At 40.2% G+C, this 22686-nt stretch overlaps 1 protein-coding gene across 3 annotated transcripts in view; it reads right to left on the bottom strand.

The window, feature by feature from the left end:
- The window catches only part of LOC146699836 (unconventional myosin-XVIIIa-like), a 53826-nt gene that overhangs the window by 22341 nt on the left and 8799 nt on the right, over window positions 1-22686 (bottom strand). For all 3 annotated transcript variants that reach the window (XM_085469746.1, XM_085469744.1, XM_085469745.1), the window contains 20 exons: window positions 22387-22597; window positions 22122-22264; window positions 21414-21514; window positions 21172-21235; window positions 20901-21045; window positions 18129-18299; window positions 17177-17267; window positions 16698-16890; window positions 14870-14956; window positions 13225-13363; window positions 11991-12150; window positions 11713-11899; window positions 10922-11147; window positions 10719-10828; window positions 9642-9707; window positions 7698-7826; window positions 2791-2934; window positions 840-929; window positions 550-669; window positions 309-426 (listed from right to left, as the gene is read on the bottom strand). In XM_085469746.1, coding sequence (XP_085325872.1) covers window positions 309-426; window positions 550-669; window positions 840-929; window positions 2791-2934; window positions 7698-7826; window positions 9642-9707; window positions 10719-10828; window positions 10922-11147; window positions 11713-11899; window positions 11991-12150; window positions 13225-13363; window positions 14870-14956; window positions 16698-16890; window positions 17177-17267; window positions 18129-18299; window positions 20901-21045; window positions 21172-21235; window positions 21414-21514; window positions 22122-22264; window positions 22387-22597 — 2695 coding nt within the window. The remainder of the gene's footprint in view (window positions 1-308; window positions 427-549; window positions 670-839; window positions 930-2790; window positions 2935-7697; window positions 7827-9641; window positions 9708-10718; window positions 10829-10921; window positions 11148-11712; window positions 11900-11990; window positions 12151-13224; window positions 13364-14869; window positions 14957-16697; window positions 16891-17176; window positions 17268-18128; window positions 18300-20900; window positions 21046-21171; window positions 21236-21413; window positions 21515-22121; window positions 22265-22386; window positions 22598-22686) is intronic.

The following is a 22686-nucleotide window of genomic DNA, read 5'->3' as shown; positions in this document are numbered from 1 at the left end:
CTACAATTAGTATAAGGGAGATTTTTCAAACTGTGCACATAATGCTGGTCTGAGTGGTTCAGTAAATTATGCTTCTGACCTGAGCTGACATGCCCATTAGGCAGGCTTAGGTAAGCTGCTGAAAGTGTCGCAGGGTGCAATTAATTAGGGAATTTAAAACAAATGCTTAAAAAACACTGATGACCGAGACTATGTTATTCAAAAAAACAGAGAAAAGTTTCTCCGAATTATCTTCAAATTCGATCTTGCATGTAGCAATCTCTGGTGTCACGACCAAATGTTAGATATCAGTGTCTTGCTCTACTAACCAGCATCTTCATCATCAATGTCCATCTCCCCATTTAGCTCTGATGTTTTCATGAGTCGTGCTTCCATCACCTCCATCTCCTGCGATTCTAACTGTTTCTTCATGGCATCAAACTTTGCCTGGAATGCACAAATTCAGTCAATAATCACACAGAGCATGTCAGTCATAATAAACTGAACTTCAGAATTACTATAAATTTTAAGTGTGCATCTTTCATATATATATATTTCATGTTTATTTGCCTGTAGATCCTTCATATCTTTCTCCAAGCGCAGTCTCTCAGAAGTCTCAGCCTCCAGCAATTGGGATGCTGACTCACTTGTGCTTCTCTCATCAGCGAGCTCTGCCAGCAAGTCTGCGATCTGATCACAAACAGGCAGACGCACACGGGGTGTTATGCAAAGTTGCAAACTACTGGCCACAGTTCCTGTGCAAGTAGGTAATCAAATCTTTAAATAAAATAAAGAGTGCAACTGCACCATAAATCTCCAAAAACTATCCAGAATGCACTACCATAGGCAGGGGGACCCACCCTGCTCTCCAATCGATCTGTATTGAGTCTCAGCTCATTTCGTTCCTTCTCCACTCTCTCAAGCTTCAATTTCTGCTGCTGAATCTCCTCCTGGAATACAGAATATAGCTGTTTTATATCAGATACATGTTATGTTATGTTATGTTGGAGGTCAATGTCAACAGTGATGACAGTATGTAGAATAGTGCAGACACGGAATGCATTTAAAAATATATTAAATCCTTAAACCCTGCAGAGGAATGGTTTATTTGAAGAGTTTCAGTCAGGTTTCAGAGCTCAGCACAGCACAGAAACAGCTTTAGTGAAGGTTACAAATGATCTTCTTATGGCCTCTGACAGTGGACTCATCTCTGTGCTTGTCCTGCTAGACCTCAGTGCAGCGTTCGATACTGTTGATCATAATATCCTATTAGAGCGATTAGAACATGCTGTAGGTATTACAGGTACTGCACTGCAGTGGTTTGTATCATATCTATCTAATAGACTCCAATTCGTGCATGTAAATGGAGAGTCCTCTTCACACACTGAGGTTAATTATGGAGTTCCACAGGGTTCAGTGCTAGGACCAATTCTGTTTACATTATACATGCTTCCCTTAGGCAGCATCATTAGAAGACATAGCATACATTTTCACTGCTATGCAGATGACACCCAGCTCTATCTGTCCATGAAGCCAGATAACACACACCAATTAGTTAAACTGCAGGAATGTCTTAAAGACATAAAGACCTGGATGGCCGCTAACTTTCTGCTTCTTAATTCAGATAAAACTGAGGTTATTGTACTCGGCCCTGAAAATCTTAGAAATATGGTATCTAAGCAGATTCTTACTCTGGATGGCATTACCTTGGCCTCCAGTAACGCTGTGAGGAACCTTGGAGTCATTTTTGACCAGGACATGTCCTTCAACGCACATATTAAACAAATATGTAAGACTGCTTTCTTCCATTTGCGCAACATCTCTAAAATTAGAAATATCCTGTCTCAGAGTGACGCTGAAAAACTAGTTCATGCATTTATTACTTCCAGGCTGGACTACTGTAATTCATTATTATCAGGATGTCCAAAAAACTCACTGAAAAGCCTTCAGCTAATCCAAAATGCTGCAGCAAGAGTCCTGACAGGGACTAGAAAGAGAGAGCATATTTCTCCTGTTTTGGCTTCCCTTCATTGGCTTCCTGTTAAATCCAGAATTGAATTCAAAATCCTGCTCCTCACATACAAGGTCTTAAATAATCAGGCCCCATCTTATCTTAATGACCTTGTAGTACCATATCACCCTATTAGAGCGCTCCGCTCTCGCTCTGCAGGCCTACTTGTTGTTCCTAGAGTATTTAAAAGTAGAATGGGAGGGAGAGCCTTCAGTTTTCAGGCCCCTCTTCTGTGGAACCAGCTTCCAGTTTGGATTCGGGAGACAGACACTATCTCTACTTTTAAGATTAGGCTTAAAACTTTCCTTTTTTCTAAAGCATATAGTTAGGGCTGGACCAGGTGACCCTGAATCCTCCCTTTGTTATGCTGCAATAGATGTAGGCTGCCGGGGGATTCCCATGATGCATTGAGTTTTTCCTTTCCAGTCACCTTTCTCACTCACTATGTATTAATAGACCTCTCTGCATTGAATCATATCTGTTATTAACCTCTGTCTCTCTTCCACAGCATGTCTTTATCCTGTCTTCCTTCTCTCACCCCAACCGGTCGCAGCAGATGGCCGCCCCTCCCTGAGCCTGGTTCTGCCGGAGGTTTCTTCCTGTTAAAAGGGAGTTTTTCCTTCCCACTGTCGCCAAAGTGCTTGCTCATAGGGGGTCATATGATTGTTGGGTTTTTCTCTCTGTATCTATGAAGCGCCTTGAGGCGACTTTTGTTGTGATTTGGCGCTATATAAATAAAATTGAATTGAATTGAATTGAATTGAATTAAAGATTCAACAGGTTGGGTGAGGTTTGCTCACATCTTTGCTCCGCATCTGGTCCTCTGTGAGCTGCACTTTAATGAGGGGCTGCACTGTGGTAAAGAGCCTCCACCATGGCCAGTCCTTCACTCCACGGTTCTTCTTGATGTTTTTTTGAATACAACGGATGGCTAAATCCTGAATCTAAACACACATATGGAGAGTCAGTCACCAAAGAGAAATCTGTGAGAGTGCAGGCAGTTATTTGCACAACAAAATACAAACTCATATTGAATGTCAATGGCATAAAAGTGATGTAATTACTTCCAAATGTATCTGTAAAAGATCCCCTATTATGACCTTAGAACCAGCAACAATGCATGTAATATGCAGCACCAATAGCTTGAATGCAGACAAATTGTTTGCACAGGTACCACATGGAGGCAGTATCCAGACTAAATGCTGCTTTTATATAATCACTGGAATAAATACTTTCCAAACTCTACCGTTACCATATCATCCGCACCATTGCTGAACAATATTTGAAAATAACTACATTCTTCTGCTATATTGCATATGTATGGGCAAGCAGATATCCCGGGACTTGCCAACCTCCACTAGAGAGTTTCCGCCGAGTGTGTTCCAAGGCTGGAAGCTAATTTTGATTAATTAAATCAAACATTTTGGCAGCTAATTCCAAGTATTACACGATTTCCATGCTGCTTATGCATGAGGCTCTCTAGCAGCAGCAGATTATGGGCAAACCCAATTAGAGCAACACAATTCTCAGCATCAGGTACATTTTGCCCTGAAGGTACTCTCTATGACCAATTAGGATTTGTCACACAGTGAAAGCCTTAACATGGAGCAAAATGCTGCAAATCTCTGACAGAAGAATTAAACAGGTCTCACTTGTCATATCTAGTCTATAATGAATAGGAAACAAACAAAAGATTATACAACATGAGCACTGTGGATAAATATTTTGGTATTCATATCACATTAACAAGGTGTGACAACTGTAAGACAGTGTGAAGTGAATGAAAAATTTGAACCAAGGTTAATAAACAAAAAGAAAAAAAAACACTACATTCTTTTCCAAATATTCTATACATGTATTTCGGGTTTGATTGTCTGTATACATGTAAGACTTACTGTATATGTATTAGATATTAGATACCTGCAGCAAAGTCTGAGCATAAAGTTGCCATTTAGTAAATAAATGAAGCAACAGGGCTCCGCCAGGGCTGCCCTTTGTCTCCGGTTCTGTTCATAATTTTTATGGACAGGATTTCTAGGCGCAGCCAAGTGGCGGAGGGCTTTCGCTTTGGTGGCCTCAGAATCTCATCTCTGATTTTTGCAGATGATGTGGTTCTGTTGGCTTCATCGGGTGAGGGCCTCCAGCTCGCACTGGAACGGTTCGCAGCCGAGTGTGAAGCAGCGGGAATGAGGATCAGCACCTCCAAATCTGAGGCCATGGTTCTCAGCCGGAAAAGGGTGGAGTGCCCACTCCGGGTCGGGGATGAGTTCCTGCCCCAAGTGGAGGAGTTCAAGTATCTCGGGGTCTTGTTCGCGAGTGATGGGAGAAGGGAGCCGGAGATCGACAGACTGATTGGGGCTGCAGCTGCAGTGATGCAGACGCTGCACCGGTCCGTCGTGGTGAAGAGGGAGCTGAGTGTAAAAGCGAAGCTCTCAATTTACTGGTCGATCTACGTCCCTACCCTCACCTATGGCCACGAGCTGTGGGTAGTGACCGAAAGAACGAGATCGCGGATACAAGCGGCAGAAATGAGCTTCCTCCGAAGGGTGGCTGGCCTCTCCCTTAGAGATAGGGTGAGAAGTTCGGCCATCCGGGAGGGGCTCAGAGTAGAGCCGCTGCTGCTCCACATCGAAAGGAGCCAGCTGAGGTGGTTCGGGCATCTGACAAGGATGCCCCCTGGGTGCCTCCTGGGTGAGGTGTTCCAGGCATGTCCCACCGGGAGGAGGCCCCGGGGCAGACCCAGGACACGCTGGAGAGATTATATCTCTCGGCTGGCCTGGGAACGCCTTGGTATTCCCCCAGATAAGCTGGAGGAGGTGGCTGGGGAGAGGGAGGTCTGGGCCTCTTTGCTTAGGCTGCTGCCCCCGCGACCCGGCCCCGGATAAAGCGGATGAAGATGGATGGATGGATGGAATGAAGCAACATCGGTTTCTGAGGATTTCTTCATTATAAACAAACATAAGCTATAAGCTTTATCATTCTGGCTCTTTCTACACTTTGTACATTATTCATTTTTAACCCTAAGCTAAACCAAAGACATATCTTATAGCAATGCACTGCATACTGATACCTTTACAACTGCAACTATAAAGGTATCATCTGCGCTTTGATTCAGAACCATGGGAATGCATGTTTCAAATGAAAAAGATATTCTGTAGAATCCCCCGCCTGAGCTCAGCTGTGTGCTGATTCCATGCAAATAATTCTAAAAACTACATTTGTAGGGTACCTGAAGGACAAAGCTCCCAATATGGCAAGTGCCTGCTGAGGCAAAATAACAGACTTTTAAAATGTCAGGTTGTCCCCTTGAGGAGACAGTTGAAAGGGGAAAGAAAAAAAAAAAAAAAGAGGAAAAATTGTGGTTTTGTCATTTAATGTCACATGGGCTTGGCACAGCTTCACAAGGTTAACATGCCAGAGAATATCAATCAAGGCAACTTGTGACTTCCTGTCACATCCATATACATCAACCAGTAGCTGTCTGAGAGCTTCATCAGAACTCACTTGCACTATTCCAGAGGCAAATTACCATCTACTGTACATGCTAAGACTGGATACTTCAAACAGTGTAAGAGGCAATGAAGACCAGATCTGTTTTCGCAGAGGGATATCAGGGAAACAGCAAGGGTGCCAGTCGATGTTATTATACAGTGATTATTCTAAGACTCGACAACAACACACTCTGCAAATCTTCACAGTAAGAGAAAGAGAGATGGAAATTACTCAATATTCGACACATCCCTGCATCCTCCCCAAGTCTGGTGTTGACTAATTGAATCAGGAATAATATAAACAGAATGATAATCAGGGGAAAAGATGCCCTTCAGATAATTATTGCAAGGAGAGACTGTATTTACCATGCATGCAACAGCTGTATGGGAATAAATTGTTGGTTAGAAAAAGGCAGAAAAGGGGTAGCAAGGGGCTGCAAAGCCACTTTCAGAACAGCATCTTGCTTGTAATTTCTCTACCAAGCACAGTTTTATATCTCTCACTGCTGAGTACAGAAACTGACCTAATATTATTAAAAGCTTTGGTATTTTATGACTAGTTTTGAAGTGTTTGAAAAAAAAAAAAGAAATTCAATAACTACATGACGTCCATTCATATATCATTTCAAGTGTGGAATTTTTTAATGCAAGTTTAGAATAGAGTAATAAGCCAGTTAGCTTAGCTTAACTCAAGGACTAGAAACAGAAGGAAATATTTAGCCTTGTATGGTTTTAGAGAGGCTATATGACCACCTTGGCGGTAGAGGGCCCTTACAAAAGGCTCCAAAGAGTTTTGTTACCCTTAGACTCAGGCTAGCAGTTACTCTCTGGTTTTTTTAGTCCTTAATCTCTACCTAGGATGCTGCTAGCTGTGTGGTCTGCTTTCATTGGGAATAACTCAAGTTCTTTTGAACTGAATCAAAATGAATTGGTTTGTGGATATGAAAGTAATGTGCATTAAAATGTCCACAGCTTAAATAAACCTCTGCAACCCTGACTCGATGAGGGGTGCGTCATAACTGCATATTTCATGTTACCTTGCCAACCTAAGTTGAGTTTGAGATAAATACAATTGAGATGAAATAAAGTCTCATCTTTCTATTATAGATACATGTGCAGGAGGGAGGGGGCTAAAGAGGGCAGAGGAAAAAAATTTTCTTTGCTAATGGATTTTGTAATTGCACAGTTGCCTAGCAATTTTGAAAGGATCCTTGGTGTTGATTTTCTTCAATTTCTAGCCATTGTAAAGCAACAGGCACTTACCCTGCTTTGCTGTGTAAATAATCACTTCTGAACTTGATAGAGAAAATGTATTGGGGTTCCAATTTTAGACCAACATACATTTAAGTATTTGATTTAAAAAGAAAGGTACCAAAATATGATATCTGAAAGTCCAGATATTTTAAAGGTCAATTTGATTTACCTCATTACAACATTGACAATGTAACAATTGACAATGTTTGACTGGCATCATATTACAACTAAACAACATGCGTGCTTCCTAACAGTATGTCATAGTGGATGGAGAGATAAGTAATGTAATTCCATTTCTGCTGGTTCATCACAGCCCAGCTGAAGTGGCACATTCACTTAAATAGTACAACGTAATCATAGAGGGAGAAAAGTACTGCAGGGCTCTATACATCACAAGAGGACACATGAGGTCCAGAGAGATAGACTCACACAGGTCCTGGTAGAAAAATGGAAGATGGATGGAATGGATGGGTATGAGAGTCAGCAGCATGTTTGATAAGGCTACAATTCAGGGGAGTGGACTGATAAAATGTCACAGAAATGGAAATGTCACAATCAAATATCGCCTTGGGAAAGCTGATTGGATGGATTACAACGAGGGATGGGGTACAGCCAATAGATTCAGAGAACCTATTTGCAATTAGCTGAAGATTTACAGCAGGGCTGGTTATATCTACCCCAAGAACAGAACAAACTAGATCTAAAATTGGCTCTCAATTCTGAAGTGCATATCCTTCACCTACTTGACCTACTTCGTTTTGCTCAGCTGTGCAAAAACTAAAAATAAAACAATAGACAGTGTGTTGCAATTACATTGTTTTTTCCAATTAAAGTGAATTCATTCAAGTTTCTCCCCTTCAAACTTTGTTGACAAAAACCTGTCACAGTTGTATTTAGGCTTCAGTTAAGATTACGACAACATTTGGACTGCTCGTTTCATTTCAGTATAGAATCCCGCATACCTTTCTCTTCTTGAAGGCTTGCCGTGCCAGGTAACCTCTACAGGCAGCTTGGAAGAGGGTTAGATTGCACTTGGTCTGCTCATCCCTCTGTTCCTCCAGCTTAGCCAAGGTTCCAGCTCTGAAGAACAGCTATAACAAGAAACAATCATACACAGATGCTTATTAGCAAAGCGTAAAACAGTTCAGACAATTTTATGGTTATTTTTGATATTATGAGATTTAGAGGCCCTGCTTTAATGTCAAGCCCAGCAGCACAGTTAAAACAGAGGGGAGTTAAAAGGTAAATTAATGCACTGAAGCAACTAATCAATAAGAAACAGTTTAATCCACAGTCAAGTGAGTCTTATCTAAGTGAGAACCCGGGTGATTAAGTTATCTCGAACAATCAGCCTTGTCCATTTCTAATCTAGGGCAAAGGTAAAAAAAAAAAAGAGGTAAACAGACAAAGAAAAGCACATTATGTCATAGCCTGTTTATACCCATGAAGGATTTGGTACCATGATACATTCCAGATATGATGGCAGGAAGCTATTAAAATGGACAGGATGACCGCGCGCACACACACACACACACACACACACAAACACACACTTTCTCAAACTAAGGTCGCTCTACAAAGTGTCCATGCTCCTTAAATTCCAAAATCCATATATAATATGTTAACAAAGCAAGAGCTGGGAATCATCAAACTGTTTTAGCAAGCAAATCTATAAAGCAGTAGCAAAGAAAGATACATTCAATGGTATCAATGAATATTAATTAAAACTCTCAAGGCAAAAAATAATCTGTTATTCTTTTATTTTTATTTTCAAAATTGCATGCAGGCATCATGTAGTAGCTTTATGCAGCTATGTTCCTTTCAGGCATGTGGCTATCTCTAATGGCAGATTTTGTCCAGTCAAGAGCTTCTCATTCACTGCTTTTAGTTGGTTTGGTGTAAATGGTAAATGGCCTGTATTTATATAGCGCTTTTACTAGTCCCTAAGGACCCCAAAGCGCTTTACATATCCAGTCATCCACCCATTCACACATACATTCACACACTGGTGATGGTAAGCTACATTGTAGCCACAGCCACCCTGGGGCGCACTGACAGAGGCGAGGCTGCCGGACACTGGCGCCACCGGGCCCTCTGACCACCACCAGTAGGCAACGGGTGAAGTGTCTTGCCCAAGGACACAACGACCGAGACTGTCCAAGCTGGGGCTCGAACCGGCAACCTTCCGATTACAGGACGAACTCCCAACTCTTGAGCCACGATCACCCATGTAATTGGCATGCAAGTGAGACAGGTTGCCAAGACACCACTGGAATGCTTTGTGAATGGCCAACTGTGCATGTCTACTTCTGAGCCCATTTCACACTCCAAAGTGTGGCACCATGTGAAGCCGCCTCCAAACCATTCTTTTGTCATGTGTTTTATAAAAGGGCCATGCACACCGTACAGTATCTTGGAGCATAAGTCCCCCTCTTTTGTACTTTACTGTTTGATTTCATTTTGACTGATGGCCGCTTTCCAGCTGATAGGATTTAATGTGCATTTTGAAGCAATGTTTACTGTGCAAATCATACTAAGGTTGTGGTGAAAAACAGAATGCATTAAGAGGAGAAATTTGCTCCAATAGCCTGAAAAAAACATAGTAAATATGGTAATATATATGGGCAAGGTAGAGACATGACTCTTGGGTAACCACTGGCTAAATAACTTGAAGAAGGGACAAGGCTTGGCAGGTCTCCAATAAAGGATGGCAAACAAGCCTCAAAGAGGAACAGGTGTACTGAAAGACACACATCCCCAGACAGCAAGTGTCATAAAAAAAAGAGTTGTGTACTACTGCTCTGTGGTGAGAATTTCAAAACAGACGCAGAGCAATTCATAGCAAATGTTTATTCAATACATTTTTAAAGCTGTTCATTTGTTTGTGATGTGTGGGCATTACTCACCCTGCTCAGACCCATGTGGTAACTGCTCTTCTCCAAATCCAAGGACTCCAGAAGCTCCTCTACAGCCTGAGTAAATGCATACATGCACACAAACACACATTCAGCCTTTCAAAAGGTGGATCCAGTGGTGCTACTGACACCACAACAATAGAGCGGTCTACAGTTCCCCCTTATCTGTCATGTTTAATAACTACAGTGCACTTTTTCTCCTCTTCTCTCACTCTGGATTTTGTTTTAAAACCAAGTCGGGATGCAAAAGAAAAAATACAACAAACCAATTACAACTTGCCCCCTAAGATCCACCTGCACCTAGTCTATTCATCATGATCCCCTGTTTTTCTTGACCTAGTTGCAGCTCTAAACACACACATCCCATGTAGAGTTACACCAACCCAAACACTGGAGCCCCCCCTCTCCCTGTTCAGCCTGTGTATACTGTCCGTCTATTGTTGTCTGAGCCTCTTCTCTCTACTTGAGACTCCACTTTGAAAGACCACATCTAGATTACACCAAGAGAGGTTTGCCACGAATACTGAGGGGCTTTTGTTTGCCAGTGTTTCCACAGAAACTCAGCTCCAACACACTGACACAGGGGAAAGGAGTTATATTCACCCCTACCCACATTCTCTACCTTGCTTTCTTATTTCTCTGCAGAAAGAAACTTCTGTATTTTTCTCTACTACTCTTCAACTCATGTTTCTTTCATAGGTCTTTATAATGAAGCTCAAGCCATCCACATTTTTTATAAATTTAAATTAAAACCAACAAAAGCAGTACTGTCACAGTGTAATAACCATGGCATTTAGAAAAATAGGCATTTTTATTTTTGTTTGCAGTAAAGCACTTTCTAAGCCCTGATATTGATCAGCTTCTTTCACAGGCATTATAGTGATGAAGTTAAGCTGATTAGGTCTTTACTATTAGCCCTGATGAAGCTTTATGTCTCTGTCAGTAGGCTGCTGACATCAGGCTGTTGAGATCAGGTCATGAAGCTGCCTCCTCACATCATCAATCTTCACTGTGCTTGGCTAGCGGCACAGCTGTACATTTTACTCCCTCTCTCAGTGACTGACTTACTCTCTTCTCGTCCTTCACTATATAATTTCTTCCGTGCTTCTTGGTGAGATGCGGTGCCAGCACATCAAAGCGCCGTCGGAACTCAGAGAACACCATGTGATCAGGGTAACCTGTGAAAACCGGTATTGAATAAGATTTAATCTGACAGGCTTTTTTTTTTTTTTAATACACATGGACAAGGGGGTATGTTTGCTTTACCTCACCTTGTCTGTAGATTCTTAAAGCATCAAGCAGCTTAGATCCACGTATCTGAGCACGGAGCAAGGCTACATCTAGCTGCATTAAGCTAGGATCTCCACTCTCCCCTTGAGTCTCACATTCCACTCCTTTGAACAGAGATCCACTCAGCGCCTTGAGGGCATCCGCCTTGGGCAATATGCAGTGAACAAACTGAATCCTGGACCTCCGCAACATGTCAAGAAGCGCATCCTGAAAAGGACAGAGCAGGATTATAAGCAGCCTGGTGGGAACAGGTCAAGAGTTAATGCAGCGTCTTCTAATAAAGCACAAGTTAAGGTTTTTAGTTTTTGACTCTCTTGTTGAGAAATATGTTCTTCTTAAAAGTAGTGGTACTGATAACAGCATTAGTAGTAGTAGTAGTAATAGCAGCTGTTTTGAGCTGCTCCCATATTCACAAGGGTTCACCACACCAGGTAGCTCCACATGTTCATTTTTTTTAAATAATAAATAAAACATAAAACACTAGATGCTCTTTCTAATGCAACACCAAAGTAATGTCTCTTCAAGGGACTGAAACAGGATTCTTGTTTGGCAAATGTGTAAACCGCTACACTATGCAGCCACTAAAACAAAACTTCTTAATGGCTTAATGTCGTTTTCTCTGTTGTCGCTAAACAACCGGCTCTACTTCATTTATAAGACTTCAGGTAGAGTCAAAAACAAATTTAAAACTTCTCATATTTACAACAGCATGTTTTGTTGTGCCTTGTGGTGCCCCACATCCCCAAGTAGCCATCACACCCTATGCTCTCACCACTTGAAGTTTTATCTGAATGCACAAAGACTTCTTCTTGATGGCAGCTACTCCTGTGACGAAGGATTTCCTCATGCTAGTAGCCCGGCGCAAAGACAGCTGGGAAACACCTTCAAGGCCAGCAACAGACCCGGACAAAACTGTGGTTCCACCTGTGCGGTTCATGAGCAATGAGCCGATGATCTTTCTGTAAGAGATGCCGTAATTCAGAGTGTGATGTTTTATAATTCAAGTCTGCAACACCAAGGAACAACAACTCCTGCATGGTGGATACTTACTTCTGCGAGTCCTGTAGGAGGGACGCAGCATTGGTAGAGGCGGGATTCTGCTTGGCATAGCTGAGCCACCCTCGTGCATCATACTCCACCCAGTCTGTCCCATGGCTGTGGCCCAGCAGGAAATTATGATCTTTTTCACTTTTCAACAGGAAAGTGTGACCTAAAGTAAATGGGGGATCCAGTGTAAAATCTATTAGATACATATACAGCGAGATAATGAGAAAAATCATATTCAAGACTTCAGAAAGGGGTTTACTGTCTGCATGAGTTTAACAAAGCAAGTAAATTCATCACATCCTAATTAGTCTGGTGTGTGCCGCCTGTCACAAACCTGCATAGATTTTACTGATAAAAACATCATGATGAACAGTCTGTTCCTAGTAAACCTTATTGTTTAATGGGCCACTTTATCCGTGTAGTTTTAGTGTGAGACATTTAGATCCAACCATACTCCACTTTCATAGACGATATAACTGTCTGCCACAAGCATGATGTACTAGGTCATCAGAGAGCTGATAGACGAAACAGAGGAGCTCAAATCTGACCTATATGAAGAGTTTTAATGAGAATTCTGAAGCTGAGTGGCTCCATAGTGTAGTGGTTTACACATTCGCCTAGCAAATGAAAGCTCCCTTATTTGATGCTAGGAGGAGACAAATCCCTTTGGGGCTGCGTCAGAAAGGGCAACGGGCGTAAAAAAAAGAAATAAATAAATCTGCCAAATCGAAGCTGTGGAGCTACCCACTGTGGCGACCCCTTGTGAATAAGGGAGCAGCCAAAAGTAGCTTTAATGAGAATCCACCAGCTGTTGTTTTGGAGTACTAAAATGACAATTTGCGTACCATTTTCTAGCTCTATTAGGGAACTTTTTAAAAGCTTCAGTTCTTATTGTTAGAGAATTGCTAAGAAACATATGAATCGGATATCTGTGACTGCTCTGCAGAACAACAGCAACTGGTCAAATTAAACGAGATATTGTGATTTGGAAATTCCATATTATAGTATAGCTTTAATGAGCTCATTTAAACTGAGACAATACAGCGTACTATAAAACAAAAGGGGAGTTTATATATACCCATACAATATATAATGTTAATGAACATCTTTGTTTTTATTTTTTTTTATTCTTTTTGAAAATGAAAATACAAGGATTTTCTGTTCATTTCTGAGAAGATCACTATTTGTATTAGTGCGACCTTATGCATGTGTGTCTGTGTGTGCATCTTCCCCTTGCCTTTACTCTCGCCCTCAGCAGGTCCATAGTAGCTAAACAGGCGTCCCAACAGTGTTTCCTCTGAACCCCCAGGCTGCAGTGCCTCCTCCTCCATCAACCACAACAGACCCCGGGCCTCATCTGTTCGCACCGTCCGTACCTGTCCCCCCCCCCACACACACACACACACACACACACACACACACACACACTATTCTGTTTTACCTTTATGACCCTCTATGCAAAAGATTTTACAAAAGGAATGTCAAACATGAGTAATAAACATCTAGTTCATGTTAGTGTTTAATGGAATATATTGATGAGTCACAATATATTTAAGATATTATTATCCACCTCCTACAAACAATAATGACAAAGCAATAAGTATTAATTATAAAAAATATCCTTCAAATGCCTGGTGCTGGCCTCTGTAGTGAGCGTTTGCTTACATATAAACCATTCTAAATGTCAGCGAAAATACTTTGCCCTCTGTTTTCCCAGTCTGAGCAGTGTATCACAGACATGGAGATATTGTTAGCAGCGGAAATTTAAGTTTCAATAGCATTTGTGATGTGAGCATACTTTTAGCAGTTTACTGCAATAATACCGTCATAACAGTTTTAACTTATTCCACACAATTAAAATAGGGAAAATGTGGAAAGTATAAAGGGAGAAAAATTTAAATAATGCAATTAGTTACACAATTAGCATGTCATTGTTGAATAAGGGTATGCCAAATATATGTCACCATAATACATAACACACTGAAGCGTTCACTTTTAAGTCAGAGACATTGAGCATAACCATCTTGTTGTTCAAGCTCATGAGAAAGGTAGCTACTGTCTAAATCCACCCTGGGAACTGTGGCTTAAGAAGCAAATCCACAAAACCAAAAAATGCTTTAGCAGCCATCAGAAGTTGCACTGGAGACATCCTTATCAGCAGTGCACACTACGCTGACTACAAATACAAAACAGGTTATCAGTTTGGAGAAGACATGTGACAACTATGAGGCTTGCAATGAATCAAGCATTAAGGCTGTTTGTGATAACAGATGTCTGAGCTACAACAGGAAAAAAAAATTATCTGTGAGGGAAAAAAAAAATCTTTGATCAAAGTGTCTTTGCACTCTAAACAGCATAGATCTTTATAGCTGACTTTAGAAATGACTTTGAAGAATCTGTGTTATTTTTACCCTTCGGTTTTTAGTGTGATGTACTACAGTTCACTGCTTTTGATGACATTCCCATTAGAGTGGGGACCCTTTAAAAAGTAAAGCACTCAAACCAAACACATCGGAATTACAGCAAAGTGATCTATGGACTCTCTAAACTCGGCCATTTCTGTTTCCATGGTGCAGATCATAGGCTGGAAAGGCCAAACATTGATTTTCTTTCTTGAAGTCAATTCTCTAACCTTTCTTTTCTTGCTCCCACCCTCTCTTTCTAGTCTCTGCCAAACAAGTCTAACATAGAGAGAAGTCTTCTGATGCTTAGAGACATTATTCAATTTTTTTCTTAATTAAAAAAACAATATATTGTACCCAGGGATTAACATTAACATCTGAAAATCAAACATTTTATGGTACTAAAACCAAGGGAAATGAGAAATTATGCAAGTTAGATGTGTGACAATAAAATGAAGAAAGACAATAAAACAAGCGTACCAGTGCTTGACTCGAAGCTTGGTCTACCACTGCCACAGACAGAGACGTGCTGGTTTCTGTGTCGTCTAAGGAAAGTTCTATGTTTTCCTGGAGGACAGCAAAGAGATTGACAAACTAATGACCTATGATGTCAAAAAATAGGATTTTGAATGCTAGGCCATTTGAAACCCACTGTCATAGACCAATAAGTTAGCAAAATATATATTTTTTAGTTTTGAACTATTAACAGGATAAATGAGAAAGCGACAGAGAGCAGAAGATTTTTAGAGAGGCAATGGTACAGTGGTTAGAACTGCTGCCTCACAGCGAGTAGGTTCAAGACCTACCATCCAGCTGGGGGTTTCCTGTGTGGGTTCTCTCTGAATACTCTGGTGTCCTCCCACAGTCCAAAGACATGCATCTTAGGTGCACTGGTGATTGTAAATTGCCCATAGGCCTGGTTCTGAGAATGTCTAATTATCCGTTTCTGTGTTAGCCATGTCAATGACTAGCAACCTGTCTAGAGTGTACCTTGCTTTTTAGCATATAACAGCTGTCACAGTCTCAAGTCTTTATATTTTACCACAGCTCCAAAATGTAATAGCATTTTATAGGTTAACTACAACTATTTTAACTTGGTTTAAAAAAAAAAAAAAAAAAAAAAAAAAAAAGAACAAATACATTGTTATTAAGCCATAAAGATTTGACCATTTTGGTTGCAGCTCCATTAGTCATTTCTAGATTAATGTGGCACATGATAAAAATTATCTGAGATAAAGCTATAGCTATAAAGATTAAGAGATAAAGTAACAGTGCATGGTAACAGAGTGGATCATGCTCCAGAAAGGGGAGAAAATGCTGGCATGCTAATAATGTGGCCACGACAGATGCCAGTGTTCAAGCTGACTGTGTATGTGAAGTCTCCCCACTGATTTTTGTTCTCTGCTGCGGAGAGTCCATGTACAGAGGAACGCAAAAAACAGAAAAAAAAATACTAGCCAGAAAGCTAGAGCGCCCAACAGCAATTTATTCAAAAATATAAAGGCATACTGTGTGTGCCGGTTGTGTGTATCACAATTTAACCCGCCTGCCTGTCACTGTGATTGTTAAGACTGTGTGCCGTTTTAAATGAGTTTGACCCAGTTTACAATGACACTTTCACAGGTTCTTATGTTTTCAAGATGTACTGACAAGAGAGAATTACACTACACGCATTTATGCAATATTTCATCTCATTCCAACTCCATTTCTGCCATGCAAAGGATGTGGGTGGGAAATCCCAGGATCCTTTTTCAGAAGCAATGTATCTGAAGCAATATAATCAGGATGTCTGGGTAACTCCAGTGTGATATCAGGTGAGTTTTTAATAAAAACATTGTTGCAATGAATTGAGACATAACTGTAAGTAATGAAAGAAAACTTTCTATTTGTCCTCAAAAACACTAAATCCTATGGGATGACTACACCCATAGTTATGATGGTCCAGTCCTGCTAGACAGAACGTTAAAGAGGACAGAAGTAGAATAGATCTTTAGGGAACAACAGCACTGCTGTGCAGCTGGGCGTTTCTCCCACAGGCAGCTGTGAGTGACTTTACTTTGATCTTGGCAGAAGCGGTGAAGACTGGCATCACTAATGAGAAGGTCTAACACATGAACTACTTTGACTTGTCACAGCTTATGACAGGTAGAACAGATAGTGTATCTGATGTGTGTACACATACTCTATTGGAGTTGATATATCTGAGAGAAAGGACCAGACAAGGGGAGAGAAAGGGTAGGAGGAAGGCAGAAACAATGAGAATGAGGCTGTTTGTATGCACGGTGCATAATACTTTACATGGCATTACCTCTTTGTATCGCTCCAGCTCCTGAACAAAAGTACGCTGGTAGAAGAGGGTCTGCAGACGCTCTTGAGTGTAGTTGTGGCACAGGTCTTCAAAGGTTGCACCACATTCACGCTTAGCCAGCCTTGGGTTTTGAAAGCCTGGTGTGTCCACAATGATCAGAGAACACAGGGAGTGCTGGCTGGATTTCAGAGCCCTTAAGCAAACATGGTAAATACATACACACACATAACATTAGCAGTGCCATATTTGACAACCTCTTGATATAACCTCATCTCATGCCACTATATCCCTAACTGAAATAAAACTGGCTCTAATACTCTGAAACCATTCAAACATTCTTGTTTAAACACAAATGATGGTTACTAAAAGTGACATGAGGCATCTACATTTTTCTGTTGCATACCGGTTCAGCACAATCATGACATCTTCATTACAAATGTAATGTACTGTCAGTAACACACCAGAGAAGAAATACTAACCGGTTTATTAGAGAAATGACGGTAGTGAAGAGTTCAGAGTAAAGCCCGGATGCCATGGCTTCTAAACACTCCATTGCTGTTGCTTTGAATGCTGATATAAAAACGCACAGAGTCAGAACAAATCCTCAATAGCTAATTCACAATATCTCCATCAGCAAATAACACAAGAACCAGTTGAATAGGAAGGAGGAATGTCAACATGTTGAACTGTAAAAGCTTTACTGAAACTATAGTCAAAGCATTTGATTTAAAAAGGAACTACATTTCCATGGTATTCAAACACATTATTTTCTGAGTTAGAAGGTATTGAAAATACCTACAAAAGTGTCTTTCTGAAGCAGTGTCATTTAGGGATCAGGTGTTTTGGAAACGGTCAAATCAAACTGAATACTCATGTCTGTGCCTAGAGGCAATGGCCACCTGTTAAGCTTTCATAATTCATTACACCATCACATAAGTGAGTTTATTGTTGCATAGGCGATATATTCATGTGTGCACACACGTCAATGACTATATGCTCATGAATGAGGGGAGATGCAGGGAAGGAGAAACAAAGGTCATTTCTGTCCATCCCTACTGTGAAAGACCTTTAACTGAGTCGTCATGCCCTTCAGAATGTACTGCAGTCTTGATGAACCAACACGTGTGAAAAATCAATGTGAGGCAATTATGATTTCAGGGACAATGAATGAAGAGTGGATCCAAAATTGCTTGTCCCAACATAGTATGCGCACCTATCTGTCAATAGCCATTGTAAAGCTGTGGTATTCATTACCAAGATAAGCTTTACTTTTTCTCTCCCTTGCATTTTCCCTTTGAGTGATGAGCAGCAACATATGCGTGTGCAAGTGTAAATAGAATGAGAGTGACAAAAAAGAAAAGGTAGGGAGAAAGGGGGGTACTGTGAGGAATAAAGAGTAAAGAATATGGTGGTAAATGTGGCGTGGAGTACCTGCATCTGCCGTGCCATTTTCGTCAGAAGCCTGGCGAATAGTGCTGGCTCTGGGCAGGGTGCCCTTGGCCTGGTGCTTGAAGATGGAAGAGGAGAGCTCCTCCAGGGTGCAGCCCAGCAGGTAGGCTGCCTTCTGAGCCCACTCATGACGTGCAAATTGTTTCCTGCCAGCTGAGACACGTGCATGAAAACCTCCATTAGCCCTTCTGCCAACTATTGCAGGCACATGGTGACTTTGTGACAATACTGTCTGTGACAGGGTAGGATTATGTGTCTGGTCGAACTGACACTGACACAGCTGATAAAAACATGCACTAAAAGCATGTTCAAAAGGGTGGTAGTCTGAATACATTTAACTACTGTGGAGATGGACACACACACACACACACACACACACACCTATAAAGTAAAAACCTTATTTCAATTGTTTAATACTGAAAAAATGTCTATTAAATTGAAATTATAATTGCCCCTTTTATCTTATTGAGAATGAAAGCGAAATTTATCATTAGGGGACATAATTTATTTATTTACATAAAGACTGCTGTTGGGAAAACTAACTTTCCCTCAATCTAGCGGCTGAGTGATGCTAACATAAAGATATGAGTGCCAGCTTCAGTTTTAATCCACCATGAAGTGGTATCTTCTAAGACTTAAGAGAGAAACTGTGGGATTTCAGACAAAGTAGTGGGCTCTATCTGTCTCATCAGTACTGCAGAAGCCTTGTATACTTCTCTTATTGATAAGGCTAGTTATGAAGACAAGCAAAGGCATTTAAATATTTACTTTGATAGATACCAGGCAGCACAATTACTTAAATTCCACTAAAACATCAAAAAGAGCAAAGTGGGTTTACCAACATGAATGAACATTGCAGAATCAAACAGCAGATGGCTGTACAGCTTTTAAAGATAATAAAAGAAAATTACATATGTACAATATTTCTTCTTAAGTACACAGAAAGAGTATGCTAAGTCTCCTATCTATACTTATTCGATGTAAGTGTTCACTACACAATATACAGAGAAAACTAAGTTCATTTCAGGTGGTCCCTTAACTAGGTTTTGGAGATCACTGCTGCCCTCTTGTGTACCAGGATAAAGTTACACTGCCAATGGATTTATTTCATAATCTGTTTATTACTCCTTTTGATAACCAAAATGCAAACTAGGCCCTTGGTACAAAAGGGTCTAGACTGTAGACTATTATCATTAATAAATATTCCCATAGACAGGCCTCTCAATGACTTCCTATTCCTACCCCTGACATTGCTTCTTCATAAGAATTCATTTTGAAAACGAAGACACCAATCAAATGTATTGCCAAGCAGAAAGTTGTTCAGAATTTTTATTCCCAATAACAGACAGTATTTATTGATTTTTTTTTAACTATTCCCTGCTTTATTCTGCCATCAGAAATATTGGGAGCCAGCTGGAGGGGATCACTGCAAATTATTTGGCAAGCTATTCTCATAAGTAACTGGCAATTACAGACAGGCACTGAAGAGTGAGCAAACGTATCAAAAAGCACAAAATTCAGCACTATTGCCACTGTTATCACATTTTTTTGTGGTTTCTCTGTTGTATATTATCCTGCTATTCGGTAATTAATTTATTTGCACTACAACAGCAATTAAATCCTTAAATGGACAGTTTTTCATTTGCTCATCTGTGTAAATATGCCCACTTAACCTCAGTTAAAATTAAAACAAAACAAATTTCATCAACCAAAAAGTCAATGCTAAATATAAATAAACACTTAAATCTGTGTTTTGAAAGGACTTAAATGGTTAATTCTATCCTTTCTATCCTTCCAGTGGCCTTTTATAATGACAAAAAAAGGATGTGATGATTAACTCACCTAAAATAAAAATCTTTGTGGCAGCTACAGCTTTTACAAATGTCAGCTATCTAATTTTAAAAAGTTAGTCAAATCCTGACAAAAGGGCCGTTCTATTACTCTAAAGGAAAACAATCTGTTACATTAGGTTTCATCATTTGAACAGCTTTAGACAGAAGCAAGTTCTTGTGTTCGTGAGAACTGCTCTTCCCATTAGTCCTGTAATGCATCTTTATGACAAAATAAATGTTTGTCAAGAATTAGATCAAGGTTTTTCTCTCCGTGAGCAGCAACGGTGTTTCCAAGCAATTAGATTCAAGAAGTTTGTCATTAGTTTCAGTTACTCAACCACAAACAGTGCTCTGTTTATTTAATATGTTCATGCAGTAAGGAATGATAAAGGTAAATCCGACAGGGGTTCAGATTAAATAAAAAATACAATGTATTACTTCACTGGCAGCCACATACTATAAAGGCAGCAATAATTCTGTACCACAAAGTCTTGAATGATTCCAGCCCACCACCACCACCCACCCCCCACTCTACGCAAATGTGCTAAGATCTAAAGTATAACATTTTCTGCAATGGCCTAGATTTAAATGTTCAGCTATTGATCATTGGAGCAGCTGTGCACTGTGTACTTTTAACGTATAAATAAATGTATTATTCAGTCATTGTGATTACATGTGATTGCATCACACAGCACATGTTGCCAACAGTGAGATAATGCCAGCTTGATATCTGTCAAATTACAAAGTGTTACAAAAACTATTTGGGCTAACAAAGGTAATTTCACCATAATTATTTTTCATTGTGTGCACAAATCAAAAACAGCATTTTGCTTTGTCACTGGAGCCTGTTCTATAACAGCAGAACAAACGTCATCTCCAATAGGTGATGCAGTTGTGCAGGAGTGCATTCAAGCAATCTTACCCTTGGTGGTTCCCGCAGCCCCAAGGTGGTAAATGGCCCCAAGGATGAGCCAGAGGGCCCTCTGCTCATCACCGCTGATCCCCAGAACCTTCATGGCTGCTTGCAGTTTGAAAAACTGCTGAGAGGCCCGCTGTTTATCCTCTGCCTGGCAGATTCACACAAACATAACTTGAGCTTCTTTTTTGGGTGGGTAAATCTTTAAGTAAACTTTTCCCCTTCCATTCCTGGTTGGACAAAACAAGCCAAACTTCTAGTATCAGGATGCATTTACCTTAGTCTGTGGCATGATTCCAAAGGCACTGCTTTCAGCAAAGTGGTTAAGGTGCAGCTCAGTTCTAATGAAGAAATTTAAAAAATAAATAACTTACAAGACATTAGTGAACACATTTAGGATCAAAGGGAAAATAGGAAGAAAAGGCAGCATTATAGAGAACTACAATATATCTATGTAAAAACCAATGCAGTACTGTAGTGGATTTAGGTAGTAATTGACATGAGTGTATTAATCCCTACCTCAGAGAGCTATCTACTCCAGCCATTAGATAGTAAAAAACATTAAAAGTGGACTCTCCATCTGGTCTTCTTGTCACTCTCATCTTCTCCAAAAGCATTGTCTGAAAGACCAGGGCAGAACACAATATTGAAAGGATGGCAGAAATACAATATTATGAGCAGGTGAGCATAATAACAAAGACTGAGTTTGGTGAAAATATACACCACTTTATGTCTGGACATTCTGGACATTGTTTTCACTTCATTACTTAAAATCACGCTGCTGTTATTGTGTATATATTTATTTATATTTCTTCATACATTCTTATATAGTTCTATATTGTGTATTTTGTTGTACAGTTATTTTATTTTCAACTTTAATTTATATATTTTATCTTGTTCTCCCAGTTAAATTTACCCTTCATTCTAATTTGTGTTGTACAGTTATTTCATTTTTAACCTTAATTTATATTTTATTCCTTCCTAGTTAAATTTACCCTTTTTAATTTTTCATATTTATTTCCTATCTTATTCATAGCCTTTTCCTTTTTTGTTTTCTTTAGGTCACGAGCAGTTGTCCAAGCATTTCACTACATATCGTACTGTGTATGACTGTGTACGTGACAAATAAAATTTGAATTTGATTTGGAATGAAAATCAGTTATTCATTGGGAATAAATTCAACAGTTGAGTCCAAGTGAGTTAATTAATAAATGTGCTTATCTGTACCTGGATAGAGGCTGAGGTCACCAGGCCCGCCTGGTCAAAGTCCAAGGAAACAATGTGGGTGAAGCGACTAGCATTGCCATTCATGCACGTAGAAGCATTCCCAAAAGCCTCCAAAACAGTGTAGACTGCCTGCCATTTTTCCGCTACAATAAAGATCATACGCTGTTATTGGGGAGGGGGACTCAACAACATCAATCATAATATTAGCTAAATTTTATTTATTTATTTATTTATTTTAATTCAGAGGACATCCTTTCCAACCTACTGGAGAATGTTCTGTTGGTGCTTCCTGCGACTGTAACCAGATACTGGATGATGTGTTGACAGTTAGTGGTCTTGCCACTTCCACTCTTGCCCAGCAATACAATGGACTGATCCTGGCGAGTAGTCAGCAGGTTCCTGTAGGCAGCCTGTGCTAATCCATAAATGTGAGGAGCAGTGTCATCTCTTCTGCAGCCCTTGAACATTTGCATCACCTGGAAAGAAAAGCAAAATTATAGTGTTTTTACATGGATTACTACCATTGGAAATGCATTTTCTCCTCACTACACTCTCATTTATACTC

The sequence above is a fragment of the Copadichromis virginalis genome, linkage group LG10 (genome assembly GCF_057382275.1).
Source record: "Copadichromis virginalis isolate Kocher_CV1m ecotype Utaka linkage group LG10, C_Virginalis_male_GT1.1, whole genome shotgun sequence".
NCBI lineage: Eukaryota > Metazoa > Chordata > Actinopteri > Cichliformes > Cichlidae > Copadichromis > Copadichromis virginalis.
The sequence above is the reverse complement of the archived record's forward strand: the minus strand, read 5'-3'. Positions and strand labels throughout refer to the sequence as shown.